Raw genomic sequence first — 24,124 nt, 5'->3', positions numbered from 1 at the left:
TCACTCTGTCGTCAACAGCGGCCACCCAGAAAAGCACATGCCCTCCAACATTTCTCTGACGAAAATAGGGACGTCCCATTCCATAATGATAATTTTATTATTTATACCCCACATCTTACTGAGTTGCCCCAGCCACTCTGTGCAGCTTCCAACATATGTAAAAACACAATAAAACATTTAAAAAACTTCCCTCTACAGGATTGCCTTCAGACGGCTGGGGGGGGGGCAGATAACTCCATACCCTCCAACATTTTTCCAATGAAACATTTTCCCAATGAAAATAGGGACATCCTAAGGAAAAGACCCTGATGTTGGGAAAGATGGAGGGCATAAGGAGAAGGGGACGACAGAGGACGAGATGGTTGGACAGTGTTCTCAAAGCTACCAGCATGAGTTTGACCAAACTGGGGGAGGCTGTGGAAGACAGGAGTGCCTGGCGTGCTCTGGTCCAGGGGGCCACGAAGAGGCGGACACAACTAAATGACTAAACAACAACAAGGAAAAGTGGGACATTTCGGGATCAAATCAGAAACCGGGACAGCTTCTCTAAATCAGGGACGTCCCTGGGAAATAGGGACACTTAGAGGGTCTGAAAGCAGGACATTAAGACCGCAGTCTTCCCCAGTACAGTGGTGCCTCGCAAGACGAAATTAATCCGTTCCGCGAGTCTCTTCGTCTTGCGGTTTTTTCGTCTTGCAAAGCACGGCTATTAGCGGCTATTAACGGCTTAGCGGCTTTAAGAAAAAGGAAACAAACTCGCAAGACGTTTCGTCTTACGAAGCAAGCCCATAGGGAAATTCGTCTTGCGAAGCGACTCAAAAAACGCAAAACCCTTTCGTCTAGCGAGTTTTTCATCTTGCGAGGCATTCGTCTTGCGGGGCACCGCTGTAGCTGGTATCGTGGTATACTGCTGCTGAACATGGAAGTTCCATTGTCATGGCTAATACACAGCCCTTCTCCTTTACATCTGCAGGCGAGGCAGTGGATGTGCCAAACACTTTGAGCATATTACACCAATTCAGACTTGACTGCACTGGCTGCCAGTTAGTTTTCCAGCCCAATACAAAGTGCTGGTTTTGACTTACAAAGCCTTAAACAGCTCAGGGCTACAATACCTCAAGGCTTTATCCACGAGAGGTCCACAGGGAAGTTTGTGGCATTCTCCTGCTTGCGGGATGCTCTCTTCAAGGAGACTCGCCTGGCCCCTTCGTTACATATCTTTAGGCGCCAGGAAAAGCGTTCCTCTTCTCCCAGGCCTTTGGCTAATTAAACAATCTATGGCTTTTTAAACTCAGTATGTGTGTGACTGTATTTATTTGTTACTGTGTTATGCGCTTCTGTGTTGCTATATTGTAAACTGCCTTGTGATCCTTGGATGAAGGGTGGTATAAAAATGTATATTATTATTATTATTTTAAAAATTGATATGCCTCCCTTCATCCAAAGATCTCAGGATAAAAATGCATGATAGAAGTAATAAAAAAAGTTTCCGTTTTTTAAAAATAAAAATAACCCTTCCCCTAACAAATTTAACAGGCCACTGAATATTAATCAGCCCGAGGCCTGGTTGAAAAGAAATGTTTTTACCTGGCTCCTAAAGGTGTATGAGTAGGGACGCGGGTGGCGCTGTGGGTTAAACCACAGAGCCTAGGACTTGCCGATCAGAAGGTCAGCAGTTTGAATCCCTGTGACGGGGTGAGCTCCCGTTGCTCAATCCCTGCTCCTGCCAACCCAGCAGTTCAAAAGCACGTCAAAGTGCAAGTAGATAAATAGGTACCGCTCTGGCGGGAAGGGAAACGGTGTTTCCGTGTGCTGCTCTGGTTCGCCAGAAGCAGCTTACGGTAGTCATGCTGGCCACCGGCTCCCTCGGCCAGTAAAGCGAGATGAGCACCACAACCCCAGAGTCGGTCACGACTAGACCTAATGGTCAGGTGGTGGAGTACAGGATCAGGTTTAAGGTGCTGGTTTTAACCTTTAAAGCCCTATATGCCCTAAGACCCTTGTACCTACTGGACCGCCTCTCCTAGTATGTCCCACGGAGGACCTTACGGTCTTCAAATAAAAACACCTTGGAGGTCCCAGGCCACAGGGAGGTTAGGCTGGCCTCAACTAGAGCCAGGGCTTTTTTGGCTGTGGCTCCGATCTGGTGGAGCGCTCTGTCACAAGAGACTAGGGCCCTGCGGGACTTGACATCTTTCCGCAGTGCCTGCAAGACGGAGCTGTTCCACCAGGCCTTTGGTCAGGGCACAGCCTGACTCCCTCCCTCGGCAATCTTCGCGGAGGTCTGGCCCAATGGTTGCCAGTGGCCTGAAGTAATTAATTTTATAATGAATGATTTTAGAGTGTTGTTTATGCTGTACTTTTGTACTGTTTTATTGTTGTTAGCCGCCCTGAGCCCGGCTTCGGCTGGGGAGGGCGGGATATAAATAAAATGTATTATTATTATTATTATTTTGATCACAGATAAATTATTAAGCTTATTAATTTAATTTAAAAGTAGATAAAATAAATCGTTGGCTATTCAGGGGACCTGTGACACCTGAACCATTCTGGAAATGAAAAGGTGTCTTGCACCCTAGTCCGTATTGCATTGTTCCTGTGGTGGTACAGCCTATGATATCAATCACCTGGGCTAGTGGGATGGCACAGAACGTTCAACAACATTCCAACCACTCAGGGAGCAAAAAGCTATCGGAATGTTTGCAGTTCAACCTCTGTGAATGAAGACCGTTAGTTTTCTACCAGGTCAGGTTGGAATCATTACTGCAATGAATGTGACAAAATGTTGGTGCCTTTTTCAAGCCTTGCGGAAGAGCTGAGCCGTCCTGCAGAATGTTTTTGGTCTGATCTAATTCTAAGAACTCTTTTTTATTATTATTCAAAGTTATAACAAAACATATTATCCAAAAACATATCCTTATCCCCCATTTTTCCTCCCCCCCCCCGAACCCCACCCCACCCCTCCAACTTCCCTCATTTCCAGTCTTTGGTTTCTCCAATAATGCTATTTTCTGCATGTTACAAAGTTGTATAGATCCTCAAACTGTTTAGCTGATTATTATCAGTAAAAAAATTGTGAATGTTTATTCAAAACCTGTCAAGGAGTCCAGTTCGCTTTGTTGCATCTTCAGATACTTTGTGAAAGGTTCCCATTCATCCTTAAAGTCACAGTTATCCTTGTCCCATAGCTTATATGTCAATTTTGCCAGTTCTGCATAGTCCATCAATTTTTCTTGCCATGATTCTTTAGTTGGGGTTTCTTCAGTCTTCCATCCTTGTGCTACCAGAACTCTCGCGGCCGTCGTCGCATACATGAAGATGTTTTTCAGCTTTTTTTGGAGGTCTTTCCCTACGATCCCCAACAAAAATGCCTCGGTTTTTTAACAAATGTTAAATGGAACATTTTCTTCAATTCATTGTATATCATTTCCCAAAATGATTACCTTACAATCCCACCACATATGATAAAATGTTCCCTCCTTTTCCTTACACTTCCAACATATATTTGAACTAGTTTTGTACATTTTCCCTAACTGCACTGGTGTTGTGTACCATCTGTACATCATCTTCATGTAATTCTCCTTCAATAGGGAACAATCTGTAATTTTAAAGTCAGTTTTCCATAATTTAACCCAATCTTCCATCATAATAATGCTAAGAACTCTGCGTGTGTGAGAGCGTGCATGCATTTTTGGGAGGGGGAAGGCTTAACAAAGGCATGGTTCTAATATAAGAACATGGGCAACTTTAGCAGGCCAAAGTATATTCAGATTGCATACTAAAGAAAAAGAGGTGGAAGAGCTGGGAGGAAGCAAAGGAGGTGTGGTAGCGGCAACAGGAGGCAGCCGTGAGAATGTAACAACCACAAGACAAAGAAAAACAGATGAAGAAGGTATGCAAGATGCACCAACTTTATTCTCGTTTCCTGGCCACCCAATAATAACTGTTAAAGGACCTTGAAAATGAACAGCAAGATCTAGCACTGTCCTTAAAAGGTTGAAGAAAACATTATTAACTTCTGCCTCTTTTGTTGACCACCAGCATTATGCTTTCCATTTTTATGTTCGGAATAGAGTAGTTGCTTTGGAAGACGATCATCAGGCATCTGCACAACATGACCAGTCCAAAAAAGTTGATGTTGAAGAATCATTGCTTCAACACTGGTGACCTTTGCTTCTTCCAGTACACTGGCATTAGTTTGCCTGTCTTCCCAAGTGATGTGTATAAATTTTTTGGGAGACACCATTGATGGAATCTTTTGAGGAGTTGGAGATGGCGTTTATACGTCTCTCTCAAGGCAAATATTTTTTAAAAAAAACAAAGTATAAACACCAACAGTTGGTAAACTGGCCTGCGAGAGCTCCAGTTGGAGAACAGCCTTTACAAAAGGTGTCATAGACTTTGAAACAAAATAAAAAAATTCCTTCCAGTAGCACCTTAGAGACCAAGTAAGTTTGTTATTGGTATGAGCTTTCGTGTGCATGCACACTTCTTCAGATGTGTATGCACACGAAAGCTCATACCAATAACAAACATAGTTGGTCTCCAAGGTGCTACTGGAAGGAATTTATTTTGTTTCGACTACGACAGACCAACACGGCTACCTACCTGTAACATGGACTTTGAAGACATTCAAACTCAGGACGAAAAGGCGAAACGTGCTAAGAGGAAGGCACTTTGGCAAAACCTCACCGTGATCAACTCCCACCTGGAAACCTCTGTCCCCACTGTGGAAGGACGTGTGGATCCAGAACTGGCCTCCACAGTCACTTATGGACTCACTGTTAAGACCGTGTTCATGGAAGGCAATCTTGCTTGGCTAGAAGTGATTGCCAAAGACCTTCTGCCTGACACAGTCCATTACTGATATGCAAAGGCTTACACAGGTGAAAGGTGATCAGTTAGTGGAGTTGGAGAAAGCTGGAACGAGGAAGGTTCAGATGTGCTATCCCACTTGTACTTTAGCCACCACAGAACCAGGAATGCTGGCAGAAGCCTCTGCAGTGGGAACGCGATAGCAAATGACTAGCAGAAGGAGCTCTCAGTTGCCAGGCAGCGTTGCAGAAAGGGCTTGCCTCATGTGGGCGGCTGCTGCTGCTGCGTCGTGTCAGAGAAAGCCACCTTAATTATGCACCGGTTGCAGCTATGCGCAGCCACAGATTTAAAGTGCCAATTACGCAGTGAACGCAAAGCCTTGGAAAGAGATTGCAAAAAGGCAGCAGCGACTTGCCGAGCACCTGCGCACTGAACAGGTACGACTTGCAGAGCTCCACGACAGGCAGGTATCAGTAGGTGCTGTTTTCTTCCTCTGTGTATCTGCAGGCCAGGAAAAAATTGTACCTGCTGGTTTCTGTCTCGTAAGGTAAAGGGACCCCTGACCATTAGGTCTAGTTGTGGCCGACTCTGGGGTTGCGACGTTCATCTCGCTTTATTGGCCAAGGGAGCCGGCGTACAGATTCTGGATCATGTGGCCAGCATGACTAAGCCGCTTCTGGAGAACCAGAGCAGCGCACGGAAACGCCGTTTACCTTCTTGCCGGAGCGGGACCTATTTATCTACTTGCATTTTGACGTGCTTTCGAACTGCTAGGTTGGCAGGAGCAGGGACCGAGCAACGGGAGCTCACCCTGTTGCGGGGATTCGAACCGCCGACCTTCTGATCGGCAAGTCCTAGGCTCTGTGGTTTAACCCATAGCACCACCCGTGTCCCGCTTCTGTCTCGTAGGCAGTCATTAAAGACAACACAGCCTCTTGCCCGTAAACGTATAAGCTGTGATTTGGGTGCATGTTGGGTGAAGTTGGTTGCAGATGCAAATGTTTCAGGCTAGGAAAGGACAAACATTCTGAACATTTTCTTAGGGATGCAGCAGTGTCTAAAATGACAGGTTCATTAGGCTATAAATCAAGGCTAGGCAACTTTGTGCCCGCACAGTGCTTTGGGGGACTACAAACTCCCTGACCATCAGCAATGCCAACTGGGGCTGATGGGAACTGGAGTTTGACTGTTCCTACTGTCACAAATTACAGCTTGCTTCATTATTCTGAAGTATCAACAATGCCTGTGTCACACAGATCTCTTTGTCTACAAGTGCCACGTTTGTTTGTTTTTCGTTTTTCATTTACAGACTAAACCCTGCTTCTTGGGAGAAAAGCAATGACAAACCTAGACAGCATCTTAAAAAGCAGAGACATCACCTTGCCGACAAAGGTCCGTATAGTTAAGGCTATGGTTTTCCCAGTAGTGCTGTGTGGAAGTGAGAGCTGGACCATCAAGAAGGCTGATCGCCGAAGAATGGATGCTTTTGAATTATGGTGCTGGAGGAGACTCTTGAGAGTCCCATGGACTGCAAGAAGATCAAACCTCTCCATTCTGAAGGAAATCAGCCCTGAGTGCTCACTGGAAGGACAGATCCTGAAGCTGAGGCTCCAATACTTTGGCCACCTCGTGAGAAGAGAAGACTCCCTGGAAAAGACCCTGATGTTGGGAAAGATGGAGGGCACAAGGAGAAGGGGACGACAGAGGACGAGATGGTGGGACAGTGTTCTCAAAGAGACCAGCATGAGTTTGACCAAACTGTGGGAGGCAGTGGAAGACAGGAGTGCCTGGCGTGCTCTGGTCCTGGGGGTCACGAAGAGTCGGACACGACTAAATGACTAAACAACAACAACAAATGACAGGAACACAGAGGCCGTGGCCCTCCAGATGTTTCGGAACTACAGCTCTTATCAGCTCTGATCTCTGGCCATAGTGGCAGAGGCTGATAGGGAGCCGGCATACAGCTTCCGGGTCATGTGGCCAGCATGACTAAGCCGCTTCTGGTGAACCAGAGCAGCGCACGGAAACGCCGTTTACCTTCCCACCGGAGCAGTACCTATTTATCTACTTGCACTTTGACATGCTTTTGAACTGCTAGGTTGGCAGGAGCAGGGACTGAGCAACAGGAGCTCACCCCGTTGCGGGGATTCGAACCACCGACCTTCTGATCCTAGGCTATGTGGTTTAACCCACATCGCCACCCGCGTCCCGAAATTTAGGTTAGCCATGTATATTAACTTCAAGGGGTGTATTCCGCACTGGATTCAACCCTAAATTGTATACAGAATTTCAATCTAAGCATTCAAACATGCTCAAAACCCATTGAAAGTTAACAAGCGTTTTAGAACGCCACGGAATGGATCATAAATTGCCTTCCCTGGTATGGCGTAGTTGTTAGCATCTGACTAGGCCCTGGGAGACCAGGGTTCGATTCCCCACTCGGCCACGTAGCTCCCCAAGTGACCTTGGTTCAGTCACCCACTCTCAGCCTAACTTACCTTGCAGGGTTGCAGCGAGGATAAAATGGGGAAAAGGAGTACTAAATACACCACCTTGAGCTCCCTGGAGGAGTGGTGGCATATAAATGCAGTAAGAAAATAACGGATAGCCAAAGAATCATATTCTGTGGCTACATGTTGTTATGTAGGGCCAGGGCCTTCTGAGTGATGGCTCCGATCTGGTAGAATGTTCTGTCGCAGGAGACCAGGGCCCTGCAGGACTTCACTTCCTTCCACAGGGCCTGTAAGACAGAGCTATTCCACCTGGCTTTCAATTTGAACTTAGCCTGATCTTTTATTCCCCTTCCTTCCCTCCCCTTCCCTTTTTATGAAGATTACCCGCTCTGGGATCCCACAGCTAATTCTCCCGTTGTCCTCGCTGGCCCAAATAGGACTAATTTAGCCAGCTAGCCCTGGTGATCATCTAATGTTTATCGGATGGATTTCCCCCCTAAATTGTTTTTTGAATTCAGAATTTATTGTTATTCACGTTTTATACTGTATTTTATGCTGTTTTTCGTTGCATCGGTTAAGTGTTTTAAATTTGTTAGCCACCCTGAGCCCAGTTTTCTGAACCGGGAAGGGCGTAGTATAAATAAAATTATTATTGTTGCTGTTGTTGTTGTTTTCAGAAGCAATTGATAGGTGCATGGTTCTGTTTTAAACTTGGCAAAAGCCAATATCAATTTTACAAAAAGACGATAAGAGTTCTAAACATATTGAGTGACAGTGAAACACACAGAACGCTACTCTCGCTTCTCCCAACCGTAACAGTCATCTCAAAACGCATTACGGTGGCAAAGCTACTGTCAAAGTGAGAAATATTGAGGGAGGGGAAGGTTTCTTGCTCGCAACTGGGGCCAGCACAGCAGAGCAGCGAGAGAGAAATGCACAAACACTAAGCATTGATTCAAAGACTGAGGTACCAGCCAAGAAATTCAGCAACGGAATGACTTCTGCTGTACCATCAAGGAACGTGTTACCATAGAGACAGAGAGGAAATTATTTTGCTGAGGTGCCAGGGGAGGGGGGGGGGGATTCTTGAAAAGAATAGCTGTGTGGATTACTTGTGGGCAGCCATCCAGTCCGCGATCAGAAGTGAATGATACTGGTTGTTGGCTTTTTAATTAAAGATGGATCAAGATTTGGGGTTGTTTGCTAGGGAGCAGTCAAATATAATCCGTTATTTCACTTCTGGTGTGCTCCTGTAAGATGTCTATGACACAGAGAATGTTTGATATAGAGTATTTGTATGGAGTGTTGTATGTTTTGCCAGCCAGTCCATTTGCTTTTCCAAGCATGCGCCGACAACTTTTAGTCCACCACCTCCCTCTGGTGGAGACCATCTCTCTCCCTGTGTGTTATCCAAGTCCCAAGCCTGTCATTTTGTTTTCTTCCCTAAAGTAAAGAGAAGGTGCCATTGCAGTTCAACCTTTGCCATCGGAATGTAAGATATAAGAAAATGAAGTGATGAGAAAATGAAACAACGACATTTGGATTTGGGGATGGAAGATAATGTTTGTTTATAGAAAGTGGTTTTGTTAGCTACTATCTTCTCTTTCTTGTCTAGATATCTTTTCTATGTGATTTTTTCTTCTTTCTTTCTTTTTAGGTTGTTGAGGTTTTTTTTGTTGTTGTTTTAAAAATTCTTATATTGTAAATTTATGATTTTTGTAAATCCTATTGTGCAAACCTATGTTTTGTGTAAACTTATGTTTTATGTTAAACCTTAATAAATATTTTATATTAAAAAAAAGAAAGTGGTTTTGTTAGGTGTTACATTGGCATGTATGAAGTGATTAATAAGAATAAATTATTATTTATACCCCACCCATCTGGCTGGTCTTCCCCAGCCACATTGTTTATATATAGCAGACAGATGAAGAATTGGAAGTTCTTTAATCTCTGAACACTATCTTTTTTATTTCCTCTTGAAACTCTTTTCTATCTCTTTTTTTCTTACCTTTCTTTTTTTTTTTGTCATGTTTTTATCTTACTTAGAATAATGTTGGTCAAAAATGAATTTTTAAAAAAAAAATGAATATAAGATACAGGCATCTTTAGGATCTACACACACAACCCAGACAGCTGAGTCACTATTGCAAGCAACGGTAAACAATTACCTTCCAAAATATCAACACTATCCACATTAATCAGGGCATTAACTGCCAAGTGGGGAAAATGTTGGGGCCCTTGGAGATTATCTGGGCTAAGCATTCCAGGCCTACCTACCCCTGTGGTCCACAAGGATCGCACAAGAGATAGATGTTTTTGTTTATTCTGTATAAATTTGGCATTATTATGTTGTGAACCGCCCTGTGATATTCGGATGAAGGGCAGCGTACAAATTTAATAAATAAATCAGGTTAACAAATTGGGAAAAGGTGCCCCCCACTTTTTAAAAAATGACAATTAGCAAGCCAAATCAAAATCATCCCGTTCTTGATTGTAGTTGAGCACATGCTGGCGGATGCGAGAGGAGTCGGTCCAGGTGATGAAGTCCTCCATCGCCCGAGTCACCAAGAAGGCTGGGTCCGTCACAACCTCGGGCCCAACCCTCACGTGCCCCTGCTCCACAAAGGTGACGGCCGATTTCAAGTTCTGGGCCATACGGAGCTTCAGGAGCAGGCAAGGCAGGCGGCGGCGGCAGAAGGAGGAGGCCGAGACGCGGTCACACAGCTCCAGCGAGCTTTTGGAGGCCACCAACCCCATGGCATACAGCTTCTCTAGGAGAGCGGCAGTGCTCCGGGCCCGGAAAGCCGCCGACTCCGGCGCTTCGCCGAGGTCCCGGATGCGGCGGGCCAGCTCCCGAACCGCGCGGCTCAGCTGGTTGTAGCGGGTGTAGTCCTCTCTGCGCTGCAAGCGGAAGCGGCGGAGGACTCGCAGCTCGGCAAGGTTCCCGGAGGCAGCCTCCCAGTTCACCAGGTCCAGCTTCTTGAGGAGCTTCTGCTCGTGGAACTTCAACTTGCGCACCATCTTTCCTCCTAGACGCAAATGGCCAGAGAGAGAAGCTTAGCTTCATTTTATTTTTAATTAAAGATTTTCTTGATTTACAAAAGTGTGTGCAATGTCTCTCTCTCTCTCGCATAGCTTGACTACTGTAATTCGCTCTACGCGGGGCTGCCCTTGAAGCTGTCCCAGAAACTCCAGCGGGTGCAGAATGCTGCAGCGAGGCTCCTCACGGGGTCTCTGCCATGGGAGCATATTCACCCAGTGCTTTTCCAGCTGCATTGGCTCCCGGTGGAGTACAGGGTCAGATTTAAGGTGCTGGTTTTGACCTTTAAAGCCCTTCACGGCCTAGGACCCTCGTACCTACAGGACCACCTCTCCCGGTATGCCCCACGGGGGACCTTAAGGTCCCTATATAACAACACCCTAGAGGTCCCGGGCCCTAATGAAGTCAGATTAGCCTCAACCAGAGCCAGGGCCTTCTCAACACTGGCTCCGGCCTGGTGGAACGCTCTGCCTCTTGAGACCAGGGCCCTGCGGGATCTGATCTCTTTCTGCAGGGCCTGTAAGACAGAGTTGTTCCGTCTGGCCTTTGGCTTAGAATCAGTTTGATTCCCTCCCCCTCTTTCTTTTTCCTTTCTCCTCCTATGAAGAGGCTGCACCCTAATGTTTCAATGTTGTACCTTAATCTTTTAAATTGTATTTTAATCAACTTGTTTTTATTATTGGTTGTTAGCCGCCCTGAGCCCGGTCTTGGCTGGGGAGGGCGGGTATAAATAATAATATTATTATTATTATTATTATTATTATTATTATTATTATTATTATTATTATTTTCCCCATGTAACATTTTTACAAATCAGTTTCATTTGTTTAGACATTAGGAAGAGAAAGGGGAAAAAGGTGGGGGGGAGAGGGGGGGTCAGGTGGCGATATTTCTATTTTACTTACTATATGTAGGGTTTGGTGTCAATGTTGCTTGTGCAGGTTCTCTGCTGTTCACTTGTGTTCCTTTGGTGGTGAGAGAGGTTGGGGTTGGCCTAGGGTGTGGTTGTTCATTTGTGGTTGGCTGTGGTGGTCTTTGTTTTCGTGTGTGAGTGAGGTGGGTGGGTGTTTTGGATCAGGTTAGCCATATTGATTTGTATGCTGTTGGTGGATTATTGTCATTGTCTTGTTGGGCTGTGTATGTGATAAAGGGGAGCCATACCGGGGTGAAGGCGTCTTCTTCTATTTGTCCCTGTGTCAGTTTCAGTTTATTGGTTAATTTTTCTAGTAGGGCTGTTTCCCATACTATTTGGTACCATTGATCCATGCTTACTCCTGACAGGTCAGAGAGAAGCTTAGCTAAACACATTATAATCAGTTATAAACCAGTTATGTTCGGGGCCCAATTCAAAGTGCTGGTTTAGACCTATAAAACCTTACACGGCTCAGGACCACAATAGTAAAGGTAAAGGGACCCCTGACCATTAGGTCCAGTCGTGACCGACTCTGGGGTTGCGGCGCTCATCTTGCTTTTTTGACCGAGGGAGCCAGCGTACAGCTTCTGGGTCATGTGGCCAGCATGACTAAATCACTTCTGGTGAACCAGAGCAGGGCACGGAAACGCTGTTTACCTTCCCACTATTTATCTACTTGCACTTTGACGGGCTTTCAAACTGCTAGGTTGGCAGGAGCAGGGACCGAGCAACGGGAGCTCACCCCGTCGCGGGGATTCGAACCGCCGACCTTCTGATCGGCAAGTCCTAGGCTCTGTGGTTTAACCCACAGCGCCACCTGTGTCCAGGACCACAATACCTCTTCCCAAATGAACCTCCCCGAACCCTAGGATCATCTTCTGAGGCCCTTCTTCATGTGCCTCCTCTACAAGAGGTCCGGAGGTTAGCAACACGAGAACGGGCCATTTCTTCACTGGCCTCCCTTTCAAAATGGGATGGGGTGGTGGTTATTGGGTTGTTTTTGCTTTTATTTTTTATATGTGTCTTGTGTTTTTATACAGTGGTACCTCGGGTTAAGTACTTAATTCGTTCCAGAGGTCCGTACTTAACCTGAAACTGTTCTTAACCTGAAGCACCACTTTAGCCAATGGGGCCTCCTGCTGCCGCCGCCCCGCTGGAACACGATTTCTGTTCTTATACTGAAACAAAGTTCTTAACCTGAAGCACTATTTCTGGGTTAGCAGTCTGTAACCTGACGCGTATGTAACCCGAGGTACCACTGTATTGTGATTACAGGTCGTAACCCCCCTGAGACCTGCGGGCAAAGGGCAGTATACAATTTAATAAATAATCAGCATCACGATTGTCCTTAAACGCTTAGGAAGCTTCCTACGCACAATGCAGATACTAAAAATATAAGGTAGTTCTGAAGAGGTGTGGTTCAGTGGTAGAGAATCTGTCTCGCATGCAGAGCATCCTACGTTCAGTCTCTGACAGCAGCAGATTCCTGCTTGGAGAGCAACTCCCGGTACAGGCAGTCCATCTACCTGCGTACTAAGTATAAGGCAGTGCAATCCTATAAGCAAAAAGAGACCACGGAGAAGGCAAGAAGGGGGAAGAGAAGAAGCTGGCTGAATGCAGGATTAATGTCAGCAGATATACCCCAAGACTGCAGTCTTCGTTTCAGTTAATAATAATAATAATAATAATAATAATAATAATAATAATAATAATTTTTATTTATACCCCGCCCTCCCCAGCCAAGGCCAGGCTCAGGGCGGCTAACAAGCAATAATAAAAACAAGTTGAATGAATACAACTTAAAAACAAGATTAAAATACAACATTAAAATATTGAAACATTAAAATATTAAAATGCAGCCTCATCACAGGAGGAGAAAGGAAAAAGGAAAAAGAAAGAGGGGGAGGGAATCAAATTGGCTCCAAGCCAAAGGCCAGGTGGAACAACTCTGTCTTACAGGCCCTGCGGAAAGAAATCAGATCCTGCAGGGCCCTGGTCTCATGAGGCAGAGCGTTCCACCAGGCTGGGGCCAGTGTTGAAAAGGCCCTGGCTCTGGTTGAAGCCAATCTAACTTCCTTAGGGCCCGGGACCACTAGGGTGTTACTATTTATGGACCTTGAGGCTCTCCGTGGGGCATACCGGGAGAGGCAGTCCCATAGGTACGAGGGTCCTAGGCCGTGAAGGGCTTTAAAGGTCAAAACCAGCACCTTAAATCTGACCCTGTACTCCACCAGGAGCCAGTGCAGCTGGAAAAGCACTGGGTGAATATGCTCCCATGCAGAAACCCCGTGAGGAGCCTCACTGCTGCATTCTGCACCCGCTGGAGTTTCTGGGACAGCTTCAAGGGCAGCCCCGCGTAGAGCGAATTACAGTAGTCAAGCCTGCAGGTGACCATCGCATGGATCACTGTGGCCAGGTCGGGGCGGGAAAGTTGGGGAGGAGTAAGCGGTTCAGCCAGTGACTTTGCAGAATATGTGGTCCAGACAACTTGTGACCTAAGAACGAAAATGCAGCCCCGGCAAAACCATGCATTGTGCCCTGCCAAATATTTGACGACACCACTAGCAATAAGGGGAAAACGGACGAGAAGATAATCCTATGTAGCTAATTGGCAGGACAGAATAGTTAAATGGATATATATCGTACTTTCTGCCAAGGTATTCACGTTGTGGAACACCCTCCCATCAGATGACAAGGAGATAAGTAACTATACAACTTTCAGAAGACATCTGAAGGCAGCCCTTTTCAGGGAAGTTTTTAAATGTTGAATGTTTTATTATGTTTTTATGAGTGTTGGCAACTGCCCAGAGTGGCTGCGGCAACCCACACGGGCGGGGTAAAAATAATAAAATTATTATCATTAGCATTATGTCAGTTTATGGGAGTGTAATGGCTGGGCCCATGGAAAACACCCCAGCTGCAATCGCTGCATCTCTACTTGGAAAGATTAGGTAAGGGGACACAAAGATCTGCTGGAAATCTACTGCACAGAAAATATTGACAGTATTAACTGAGGTCATACACCCCACCCTGGCATAAACCTGGCTTTTAAAATAATACCATATGATGCAACAAAAATATGTATTTTTTTAAACTGTTTACTGTGTCTCTTTAGCACTTGCTATATATCCCTATCTCTATACCTGACATATAAATGCACAAAGGAAGATAAGAAAAAGTTTTCATGGGCTATTACCACTACGAATATTATAACCATTATACCTGAAGAAGCGTCTCCACCCCCATCATTCAGCCTGGACACTGGGGTCCAACTCTGAGGGCCTTCTGGCGGTTCCCTCACTGTGAGAAGCGAAGTTACAGGGAACCAGGCAGAGGGCCTTCTCGGTGGTGGCGCCCGCCCTGTGGAACGCCCTCCCATCAGATGTCAAAGAGATAAACAACTATCTGACTATAGAAGACATCTGAAGGCGGTCCTGTTTAGGGAAGTTTTTCATGACTGATGTTTTAATGTATTTTTAATCTCTGTTGGAAGCCGCCCAGAGTGGCTGGAGAAACCCAGCCAGATGGGCGGGGTACAAATAAATTTATTATTATTATTATTATTATTATTATTATTATTATTATTATTATTATTAACCAGGCTCAGCGAAGTATCTTGATTTCACTGAAAAGTACAGACAGCTCTTTGGTAAGTGATCAAGGAAGAAGAGTCCAGCTGGATCAAGCAAAGACGCCTTGAGTCCAGCTTCCTAGTCTTACATGGGCTGGCCAAAGGCCCGTGGTATGTATAGAAGCAGGAACGAGGTATGTCAACATTATTCCCACGTGCGATTCCCTGTAATTAATATATAGCCCTCGTGCCTTGCAACCATTGACAGCCCCCTCCTCCATGTATTTGCCCAATCCCCTTTCAAAGCCAGTTGTCACTACGCCTTGTGGCAGCGAGTTCCACAGGCTGACCGCCTTCCAACGAAACTACGTGCATTTCTTCAATGCGAAAAGTCGGGGCTGGATCTCGGAATCAGCGTGACAAACTGTTTCAAAAGGACTGGAACAAATTTATATTTTACATGAAAGAAAATTGTAAACATTTGAAAACGTTTGTAGGCTTGAATTGAAATGTTTTGTAATGTAAATATAAGGAACTGATTTACCAATAACAAGGTGAAGTATTATAATTTGACAAAGGGTAAATAAGTGCTTATAGAAATGCGAAGCATATGGAAAGTTATGTGGAAGTCAGAAAAAGGGAGGGAAGGAGGTCGGTGCTCTTACAGAGTAATATATTAAGTCATAGAATTATGTAACAAAATGTGAATATGATTTAAGTGGAAAACTCAATAAAAATTATTTTTTTAAAAAAAGTCGGGGCTGGATCTAACAAATAGAAAGAAAGGAGACAGGAAAGCCAGAGGAAAGAAATATTTGCCCCCCAAAGAAACACCCCAACCACCAACTGACCTGCAGCGGCTTCACAGACAGCAAAAACCTGGCTCTGCAAAAGTTCGGGTTAAACCAGCAACAGAATCAACAACGTGGGGAAAAGGGCAGCGGAAGTTCTTTTTCCGGTCTCTGAGCTCCACCCACTTCCTCTTCTTGTTGAACATAGACATAATAAATGTAATATGGGTGCGCACGGCGCATCTTTCGGGTTCCCTTGGAACAGTAACAAATAGAGAATAGTTCCCCCCCCCCCAGTGAAAGCAGCAACTTTTTGAAAGCAATATATGCTAGACATATTTTGTTGGGTTGGGTGTAGTCTCAGGGAAGGGGCTGCAAAAGGGAGGTCCAAATGAGGTGTAGCTGCTGGTTCATGCGGACAGCTACTAGGTGAGAGCTGAGTTCGGGGTGCAGGGGACCAAAGCTGCACCAAGTGCCTCAGCAGGAACATGATGTGCCCCCACCAAAGGCACCAGCCTTCCACTAACCCCCCCAGGCCAGTGCCGGATTTACATATAAGCCTGCTCCGGCCAACCTAGTAGTTTGAAAGCACGTCAAAGTGCAAGTAGGTAAATAGGTACCGCTCTGGCGGGAAGGTAAACGGCGTTTCCGTGCGCTGCTCTGGTTCGCCAGAAGCGGCTTAGTCATGCTGGCCACATGACCCGGAAGCTGTATGCCAGCTCCCTCAGCCAGTAAAGTGAGATGAGCACCGCAACCCCAGAGTTGGTCATGACTGGACCTAATGGTCAGGGGTCCCTTTACTAAACAAGCTATGGCTTAGGGCCCCACTCTATCTCTCTCCCCCCCCAAATTGAAAGGAAAACAAAACTGGATGTACATTTCCAAAATATAAGATAAAAAAACAATGAAATAAAACCTACATACAACAAGAGTGTTTTGTGTTGTGTAGGCTCCTATGATGGAAGTCATGGGCCCTGCCTGCTAGCCTGCGCCGTAAAATATCACTTGCTCATTTCTATATATAGGGTGATCGCAGAAGAATTGATGCTTTTGAATTATGGTGCTGGAGGAGACTCTTGAGAGTCCCATGGACTGCAAGAAGATTCAACCTATCCATTCTTGGGGAGGTCAGCCCTGGGTGCTCACTGGTGGAACGATCCTGAGGCTGAGGCTCCAGTACACCAGAGAAGACTCCCTGGATAAGACCTTGATGTTGGGAAAGATGGAGGGCACAAGGAGAAGGGGACGGCTGAGGACGAGGATGGTTGGACAGTGTTCTCGAAGCTACCAGCATGAGTTTGACCAAACTGGGGGAGGCAGTGGAAGACAGGAGTGCCTGGCGTGCTCTGGTCCAGGGGGTCACGAAGAGTCGGACACGACTAAACGACTAAACAACAACATATATAGGGTGCCTACATTCTGCATGGACTGGTTGCATGGCAATTACTTTGATAACAATCTTATGTCAAATGGCTTGAGATACCTATTAGGTCCATCAAATACCATATAGCATATATTCAACACAAAAGACAGCGACAATTTGTTGTTGACAAAGGACAGCTGGAGATATAAAGGGCCCCATTACATTCAGTAGCTTAGAGCCTAAATCCAGCCCTGCCCCAGACATCCCATTTACAGTGGGGTTTTTAATTTTTACTGATTAATTTAAAAGCTGATATCATCAAGTAAAGATTCCAAGTAATATCAGGAATAACTTGATTATAGTAAGAGCTGTTTGACTGGAAAAGAGGTGGTGGACTCCCCTTCCTTGGAGGTTTTTAAGCAGAGGTTGGGTGGCCATTTGTCATGTATAATTCCTGCATGAATCCATGCAATAAGAATCCTTATTGCACAGGGTTGGACTAGATGACCCTTGGTACGTTTTCCAGTTCTATTATTCTACGATTTAAAATTCTTTAAAAAATAGAATCAATGTTTGTCTCTTTTCACATTAAATAAATAAGACCTGATTTAGGGGGGGGACACAACAGAAATTCTGTTGCTTGCTTGCCGGTTGCAGTAGAAGCTACGTTTTAAAAAAGAACATCGAATTCCTGGAGTTTCCAGGAGCATCGAGTCCCGCCAGTTCCTAATATGCGTGTGACTCTACATTCTACCTACCTCTATGCTAGCGGCTCTCTGAAAGGAAGAAGCCAGCCAATGAAAGAACGAGTGGCTGAGTTATCCGCTTCGGAGCCAATGAAAGAGCGAGTGACGGAATTCTCCACTTCGGGCCAATCAGTGGCCCTGGAGTGCGGCGGAGGGCGTGGAAAAGAGAGACGCGGCCCGAAAGAAGAAGGCGGGGCCGACGTTGTTGTTTCCACCCCCCACCAAAGCGCGCTTGAGCAAGCGAGCCTCCAATTGGTGGGCAAAGCAGCCAATGGGCGGCCTGCATTCTGACTCCGGAGACCAATCAGGGTGTTACTATTTATGGACCTTGAGGCTCTCCGTGGGGCATACCGGGAGAGGCAGTCCCATAGGTACGAGGGTCCTAGGCCGTGAAGGGCTTTAAAGGTCAAAACCAGCACCTTAAATCTGACCCTGTACTCCACCAGGAGCCAGTGCAGCTGGAAAAGCACTGGGTGAATATGCTCCCATGCAGAAACCCCGTGAGGAGCCTCACTGCTGCATTCTGCACCCGCTGGAGTTTCTGGGACAGCTTCAAGGGCAGCCCCGCGTAGAGCGAATTACAGTAGTCAAGCCTGCAGGTGACCATCGCATGGATCACTGTGGCCAGGTCGGGGCGGGAAAGTTGGGGAGGAGTAAGCGGTTCAGCCAGTGACTTTGCAGAATATGTGGTCCAGACAACTTGTGACCTAAGAACGAAAATGCAGCCCCGGCAAAACCATGCATTGTGCCCTGCCAAATATTTGACGACACCACTAGCAATAAGGGGAAAACGGACGAGAAGATAATCCTATGTAGCTAATTGGCAGGACAGAATAGTTAAATGGATATATATCGTACTTTCTGCCAAGGTATTCACGTTGTGGAACACCCTCCCATCAGATGACAAGGAGATAAGTAACTATACAACTTTCAGAAGACATCTGAAGGCAGCCCTTTTCAGGGAAGTTTTTAAATGTTGAATGTTTTATTATGTTTTTATGAGTGTTGGCAACTGCCCAGAGTGGCTGCGGCAACCCACACGGGCGGGGTAAAAATAATAAAATTATTATCATTAGCATTATGTCAGTTTATGGGAGTGTAATGGCTGGGCCCATGGAAAACACCCCAGCTGCAATCGCTGCATCTCTACTTGGAAAGATTAGGTAAGGGGACACAAAGATCTGCTGGAAATCTACTGCACAGAAAATATTGACAGTATTAACTGAGGTCATACACCCCACCCTGGCATAAACCTGGCTTTTAAAATAATACCATATGATGCAACAAAAATATGTATTTTTTTAAACTGTTTACTGTGTCTCTTTAGCACTTGCTATATATCCCTATCTCTATACCTGACATATAAATGCACAAAGGAAGATAAGAAAAAGTTTTCATGGGCTATTACCACTACGAATATTATAACCATTATACCTGAAGAAGCGTCTCCACCCCCATCATTCAGCCTGGACACTGGGGTCCAACTCTGAGGGCCTTCTGGCGGTTCCCTCACTGTGAGAAGCGAAGTTACAGGGAACCAGGCAGAGGGCCTTCTCGGTGGTGGCGCCCGCCCTGTGGAACGCCCTCCCATCAGATGTCAAAGAGATAAACAACTATCTGACTATAGAAGACATCTGAAGGCGGTCCTGTTTAGGGAAGTTTTTCATGACTGATGTTTTAATGTATTTTTAATCTCTGTTGGAAGCCGCCCAGAGTGGCTGGAGAAACCCAGCCAGATGGGCGGGGTACAAATAAATTTATTATTATTATTATTATTATTATTATTATTATTATTATTATTATTATTATTATTAACCAGGCTCAGCGAAGTATCTTGATTTCACTGAAAAGTACAGACAGCTCTTTGGTAAGTGATCAAGGAAGAAGAGTCCAGCTGGATCAAGCAAAGACGCCTTGAGTCCAGCTTCCTAGTCTTACATGGGCTGGCCAAAGGCCCGTGGTATGTATAGAAGCAGGAACGAGGTATGTCAACATTATTCCCACGTGCGATTCCCTGTAATTAATATATAGCCCTCGTGCCTTGCAACCATTGACAGCCCCCTCCTCCATGTATTTGCCCAATCCCCTTTCAAAGCCAGTTGTCACTACGCCTTGTGGCAGCGAGTTCCACAGGCTGACCGCCTTCCAACGAAACTACGTGCATTTCTTCAATGCGAAAAGTCGGGGCTGGATCTCGGAATCAGCGTGACAAACTGTTTCAAAAGGACTGGAACAAATTTATATTTTACATGAAAGAAAATTGTAAACATTTGAAAACGTTTGTAGGCTTGAATTGAAATGTTTTGTAATGTAAATATAAGGAACTGATTTACCAATAACAAGGTGAAGTATTATAATTTGACAAAGGGTAAATAAGTGCTTATAGAAATGCGAAGCATATGGAAAGTTATGTGGAAGTCAGAAAAAGGGAGGGAAGGAGGTCGGTGCTCTTACAGAGTAATATATTAAGTCATAGAATTATGTAACAAAATGTGAATATGATTTAAGTGGAAAACTCAATAAAAATTATTTTTTTAAAAAAAGTCGGGGCTGGATCTAACAAATAGAAAGAAAGGAGACAGGAAAGCCAGAGGAAAGAAATATTTGCCCCCCAAAGAAACACCCCAACCACCAACTGACCTGCAGCGGCTTCACAGACAGCAAAAACCTGGCTCTGCAAAAGTTCGGGTTAAACCAGCAACAGAATCAACAACGTGGGGAAAAGGGCAGCGGAAGTTCTTTTTCCGGTCTCTGAGCTCCACCCACTTCCTCTTCTTGTTGAACATAGACATAATAAATGTAATATGGGTGCGCACGGCGCATCTTTCGGGTTCCCTTGGAACAGTAACAAATAGAGAATAGTTCCCCCCCCCCCAGTGAAAGCAGCAACTTTTTGAAAGCAATATATGCTAGACATATTTTGTTGGGTTGGGTGTAGTCTCAGGGAAGGGGCTGCAAAAGGGAGGTCCAAATGAGGTGTAGCTGCTGGTTCATGCGGACAGCTACTAGGTGAGAGCTGAGTTCGGGGTGCAGGGGACCAAAGCTGCACCAAGTGCCTCAGCAGGAACATGATGTGCCCCCACCAAAGGCACCAGCCTTCCACTAACCCCCCCAGGCCAGTGCCGGATTTACATATAAGCCTGCTCCGGCCAACCTAGTAGTTTGAAAGCACGTCAAAGTGCAAGTAGGTAAATAGGTACCGCTCTGGCGGGAAGGTAAACGGCGTTTCCGTGCGCTGCTCTGGTTCGCCAGAAGCGGCTTAGTCATGCTGGCCACATGACCCGGAAGCTGTATGCCAGCTCCCTCAGCCAGTAAAGTGAGATGAGCACCGCAACCCCAGAGTTGGTCATGACTGGACCTAATGGTCAGGGGTCCCTTTACTAAACAAGCTATGGCTTAGGGCCCCACTCTATCTCTCTCCCCCCCCAAATTGAAAGGAAAACAAAACTGGATGTACATTTCCAAAATATAAGATAAAAAAACAATGAAATAAAACCTACATACAACAAGAGTGTTTTGTGTTGTGTAGGCTCCTATGATGGAAGTCATGGGCCCTGCCTGCTAGCCTGCGCCGTAAAATATCACTTGCTCATTTCTATATATAGGGTGATCGCAGAAGAATTGATGCTTTTGAATTATGGTGCTGGAGGAGACTCTTGAGAGTCCCATGGACTGCAAGAAGATTCAACCTATCCATTCTTGGGGAGGTCAGCCCTGGGTGCTCACTGGTGGAACGATCCTGAGGCTGAGGCTCCAGTACACCAGAGAAGACTCCCTGGATAAGACCTTGATGTTGGGAAAGATGGAGGGCACAAGGAGAAGGGGACGGCTGAGGACGAGGATGGTTGGACAGTGTTCTCGAAGCTACCAGCATGAGTTTGACCAAACTGGGGGAGGCAGTGGAAGACAGGAGTGCCTGGCGTGCTCTGGTCCAGGGGGTCACGAAGAGTCGGACACGACTAAACGACTAAACAACAACATATATAGGGTGCCTACATTCTGCATGGACTGGTTGCATGGCAATTACTTTGATAACAATCTTATGTCAAATGGCTTGAGATACCTATTAGGTCCATCAAATACCATATAGCATATATTCAACACAAAAGACAGCGACAATTTGTTGTTGACAAAGGACAGCTGGAGATATAAAGGGCCCCATTACATTCAGTAGCTTAGAGCCTAAATCCAGCCCTGCCCCAGACATCCCATTTACAGTGGGGTTTTTAATTTTTACTGATTAATTTAAAAGCTGATATCATCAAGTAAAGATTCCAAGTAATATCAGGAATAACTTGATTATAGTAAGAGCTGTTTGACTGGAAAAGAGGTGGTGGACTCCCCTTCCTTGGAGGTTTTTAAGCAGAGGTTGGGTGGCCATTTGTCATGTATAATTCCTGCATGAATCCATGCAATAAGAATCCTTATTGCACAGGGTTGGACTAGATGACCCTTGGTACGTTTTCCAGTTCTATTATTCTACGATTTAAAATTCTTTAAAAAATAGAATCAATGTTTGTCTCTTTTCACATTAAATAAATAAGACCTGATTTAGGGGGGGGACACAACAGAAATTCTGTTGCTTGCTTGCCGGTTGCAGTAGAAGCTACGTTTTAAAAAAGAACATCGAATTCCTGGAGTTTCCAGGAGCATCGAGTCCCGCCAGTTCCTAATATGCGTGTGACTCTACATTCTACCTACCTCTATGCTAGCGGCTCTCTGAAAGGAAGAAGCCAGCCAATGAAAGAACGAGTGGCTGAGTTATCCGCTTCGGAGCCAATGAAAGAGCGAGTGACGGAATTCTCCACTTCGGGCCAATCAGTGGCCCTGGAGTGCGGCGGAGGGCGTGGAAAAGAGAGACGCGGCCCGAAAGAAGAAGGCGGGGCCGACGTTGTTGTTTCCACCCCCCACCAAAGCGCGCTTGAGCAAGCGAGCCTCCAATTGGTGGGCAAAGCAGCCAATGGGCGGCCTGCATTCTGACTCCGGAGACCAATCAGGGTGTTACTATTTATGGACCTTGAGGCTCTCCGTGGGGCATACCGGGAGAGGCAGTCCCATAGGTACGAGGGTCCTAGGCCGTGAAGGGCTTTAAAGGTCAAAACCAGCACCTTAAATCTGACCCTGTACTCCACCAGGAGCCAGTGCAGCTGGAAAAGCACTGGGTGAATATGCTCCCATGCAGAAACCCCGTGAGGAGCCTCACTGCTGCATTCTGCACCCGCTGGAGTTTCTGGGACAGCTTCAAGGGCAGCCCCGCGTAGAGCGAATTACAGTAGTCAAGCCTGCAGGTGACCATCGCATGGATCACTGTGGCCAGGTCGGGGCGGGAAAGTTGGGGAGGAGTAAGCGGTTCAGCCAGTGACTTTGCAGAATATGTGGTCCAGACAACTTGTGACCTAAGAACGAAAATGCAGCCCCGGCAAAACCATGCATTGTGCCCTGCCAAATATTTGACGACACCACTAGCAATAAGGGGAAAACGGACGAGAAGATAATCCTATGTAGCTAATTGGCAGGACAGAATAGTTAAATGGATATATATCGTACTTTCTGCCAAGGTATTCACGTTGTGGAACACCCTCCCATCAGATGACAAGGAGATAAGTAACTATACAACTTTCAGAAGACATCTGAAGGCAGCCCTTTTCAGGGAAGTTTTTAAATGTTGAATGTTTTATTATGTTTTTATGAGTGTTGGCAACTGCCCAGAGTGGCTGCGGCAACCCACACGGGCGGGGTAAAAATAATAAAATTATTATCATTAGCATTATGTCAGTTTATGGGAGTGTAATGGCTGGGCCCATGGAAAACACCCCAGCTGCAATCGCTGCATCTCTACTTGGAAAGATTAGGTAAGGGGACACAAAGATCTGCTGGAAATCTACTGCACAGAAAATATTGACAGTATTAACTGAGGTCATACACCCCACCCTGGCATAAACCTGGCTTTTAAAATAATACCATATGATGCAACAAAAATATGTATTTTTTTAAACTGTTTACTGTGTCTCTTTAGCACTTGCTATATATCCCTATCTCTATACCTGACATATAAATGCACAAAGGAAGATAAGAAAAAGTTTTCATGGGCTATTACCACTACGAATATTATAACCATTATACCTGAAGAAGCGTCTCCACCCCCATCATTCAGCCTGGACACTGGGGTCCAACTCTGAGGGCCTTCTGGCGGTTCCCTCACTGTGAGAAGCGAAGTTACAGGGAACCAGGCAGAGGGCCTTCTCGGTGGTGGCGCCCGCCCTGTGGAACGCCCTCCCATCAGATGTCAAAGAGATAAACAACTATCTGACTATAGAAGACATCTGAAGGCGGTCCTGTTTAGGGAAGTTTTTCATGACTGATGTTTTAATGTATTTTTAATCTCTGTTGGAAGCCGCCCAGAGTGGCTGGAGAAACCCAGCCAGATGGGCG

At 45.7% G+C, this 24,124-nt stretch overlaps 1 protein-coding gene and 1 long non-coding RNA gene across 3 annotated transcripts in view; both read right to left on the bottom strand.

The window, feature by feature from the left end:
• The window catches only part of LOC308587474, a 306,756-nt gene that overhangs the window by 230,886 nt on the left and 51,746 nt on the right, over positions 1-24,124 (bottom strand). The gene's annotated exons all lie outside the window — the stretch shown is intronic.
• Positions 8,812-15,784, bottom strand: IMP3 (IMP U3 small nucleolar ribonucleoprotein 3). Its single transcript, XM_081194708.1, has 3 exons — positions 15,644-15,784; positions 9,094-10,297; positions 8,812-8,865 (listed from the first exon to the last, which is right to left on the bottom strand). Exon 2 carries the CDS (start codon positions 10,287-10,289, stop codon positions 9,726-9,728), a length of 564 nt encoding a protein of 187 aa, XP_081050834.1. The 5' UTR covers positions 10,290-10,297; positions 15,644-15,784; the 3' UTR covers positions 8,812-8,865; positions 9,094-9,725.

The sequence above is a fragment of the Podarcis bocagei genome (genome assembly GCF_964188305.1).
Source record: "Podarcis bocagei genome assembly, chromosome: 1".
NCBI classification, from domain to species: domain Eukaryota; kingdom Metazoa; phylum Chordata; class Lepidosauria; order Squamata; family Lacertidae; genus Podarcis; species Podarcis bocagei.
The sequence above is the reverse complement of the archived record's forward strand: the minus strand, read 5'-3'. Positions and strand labels throughout refer to the sequence as shown.

Bases quoted from the DNA above. Each gene is read 5' to 3' on its own strand.
- IMP3 (XM_081194708.1), bottom strand. From the start codon at position 10,289: ATGGTGCGCAAGTTGAAGTTCCACGAGCAGAAGCTCCTCAAGAAGCTG.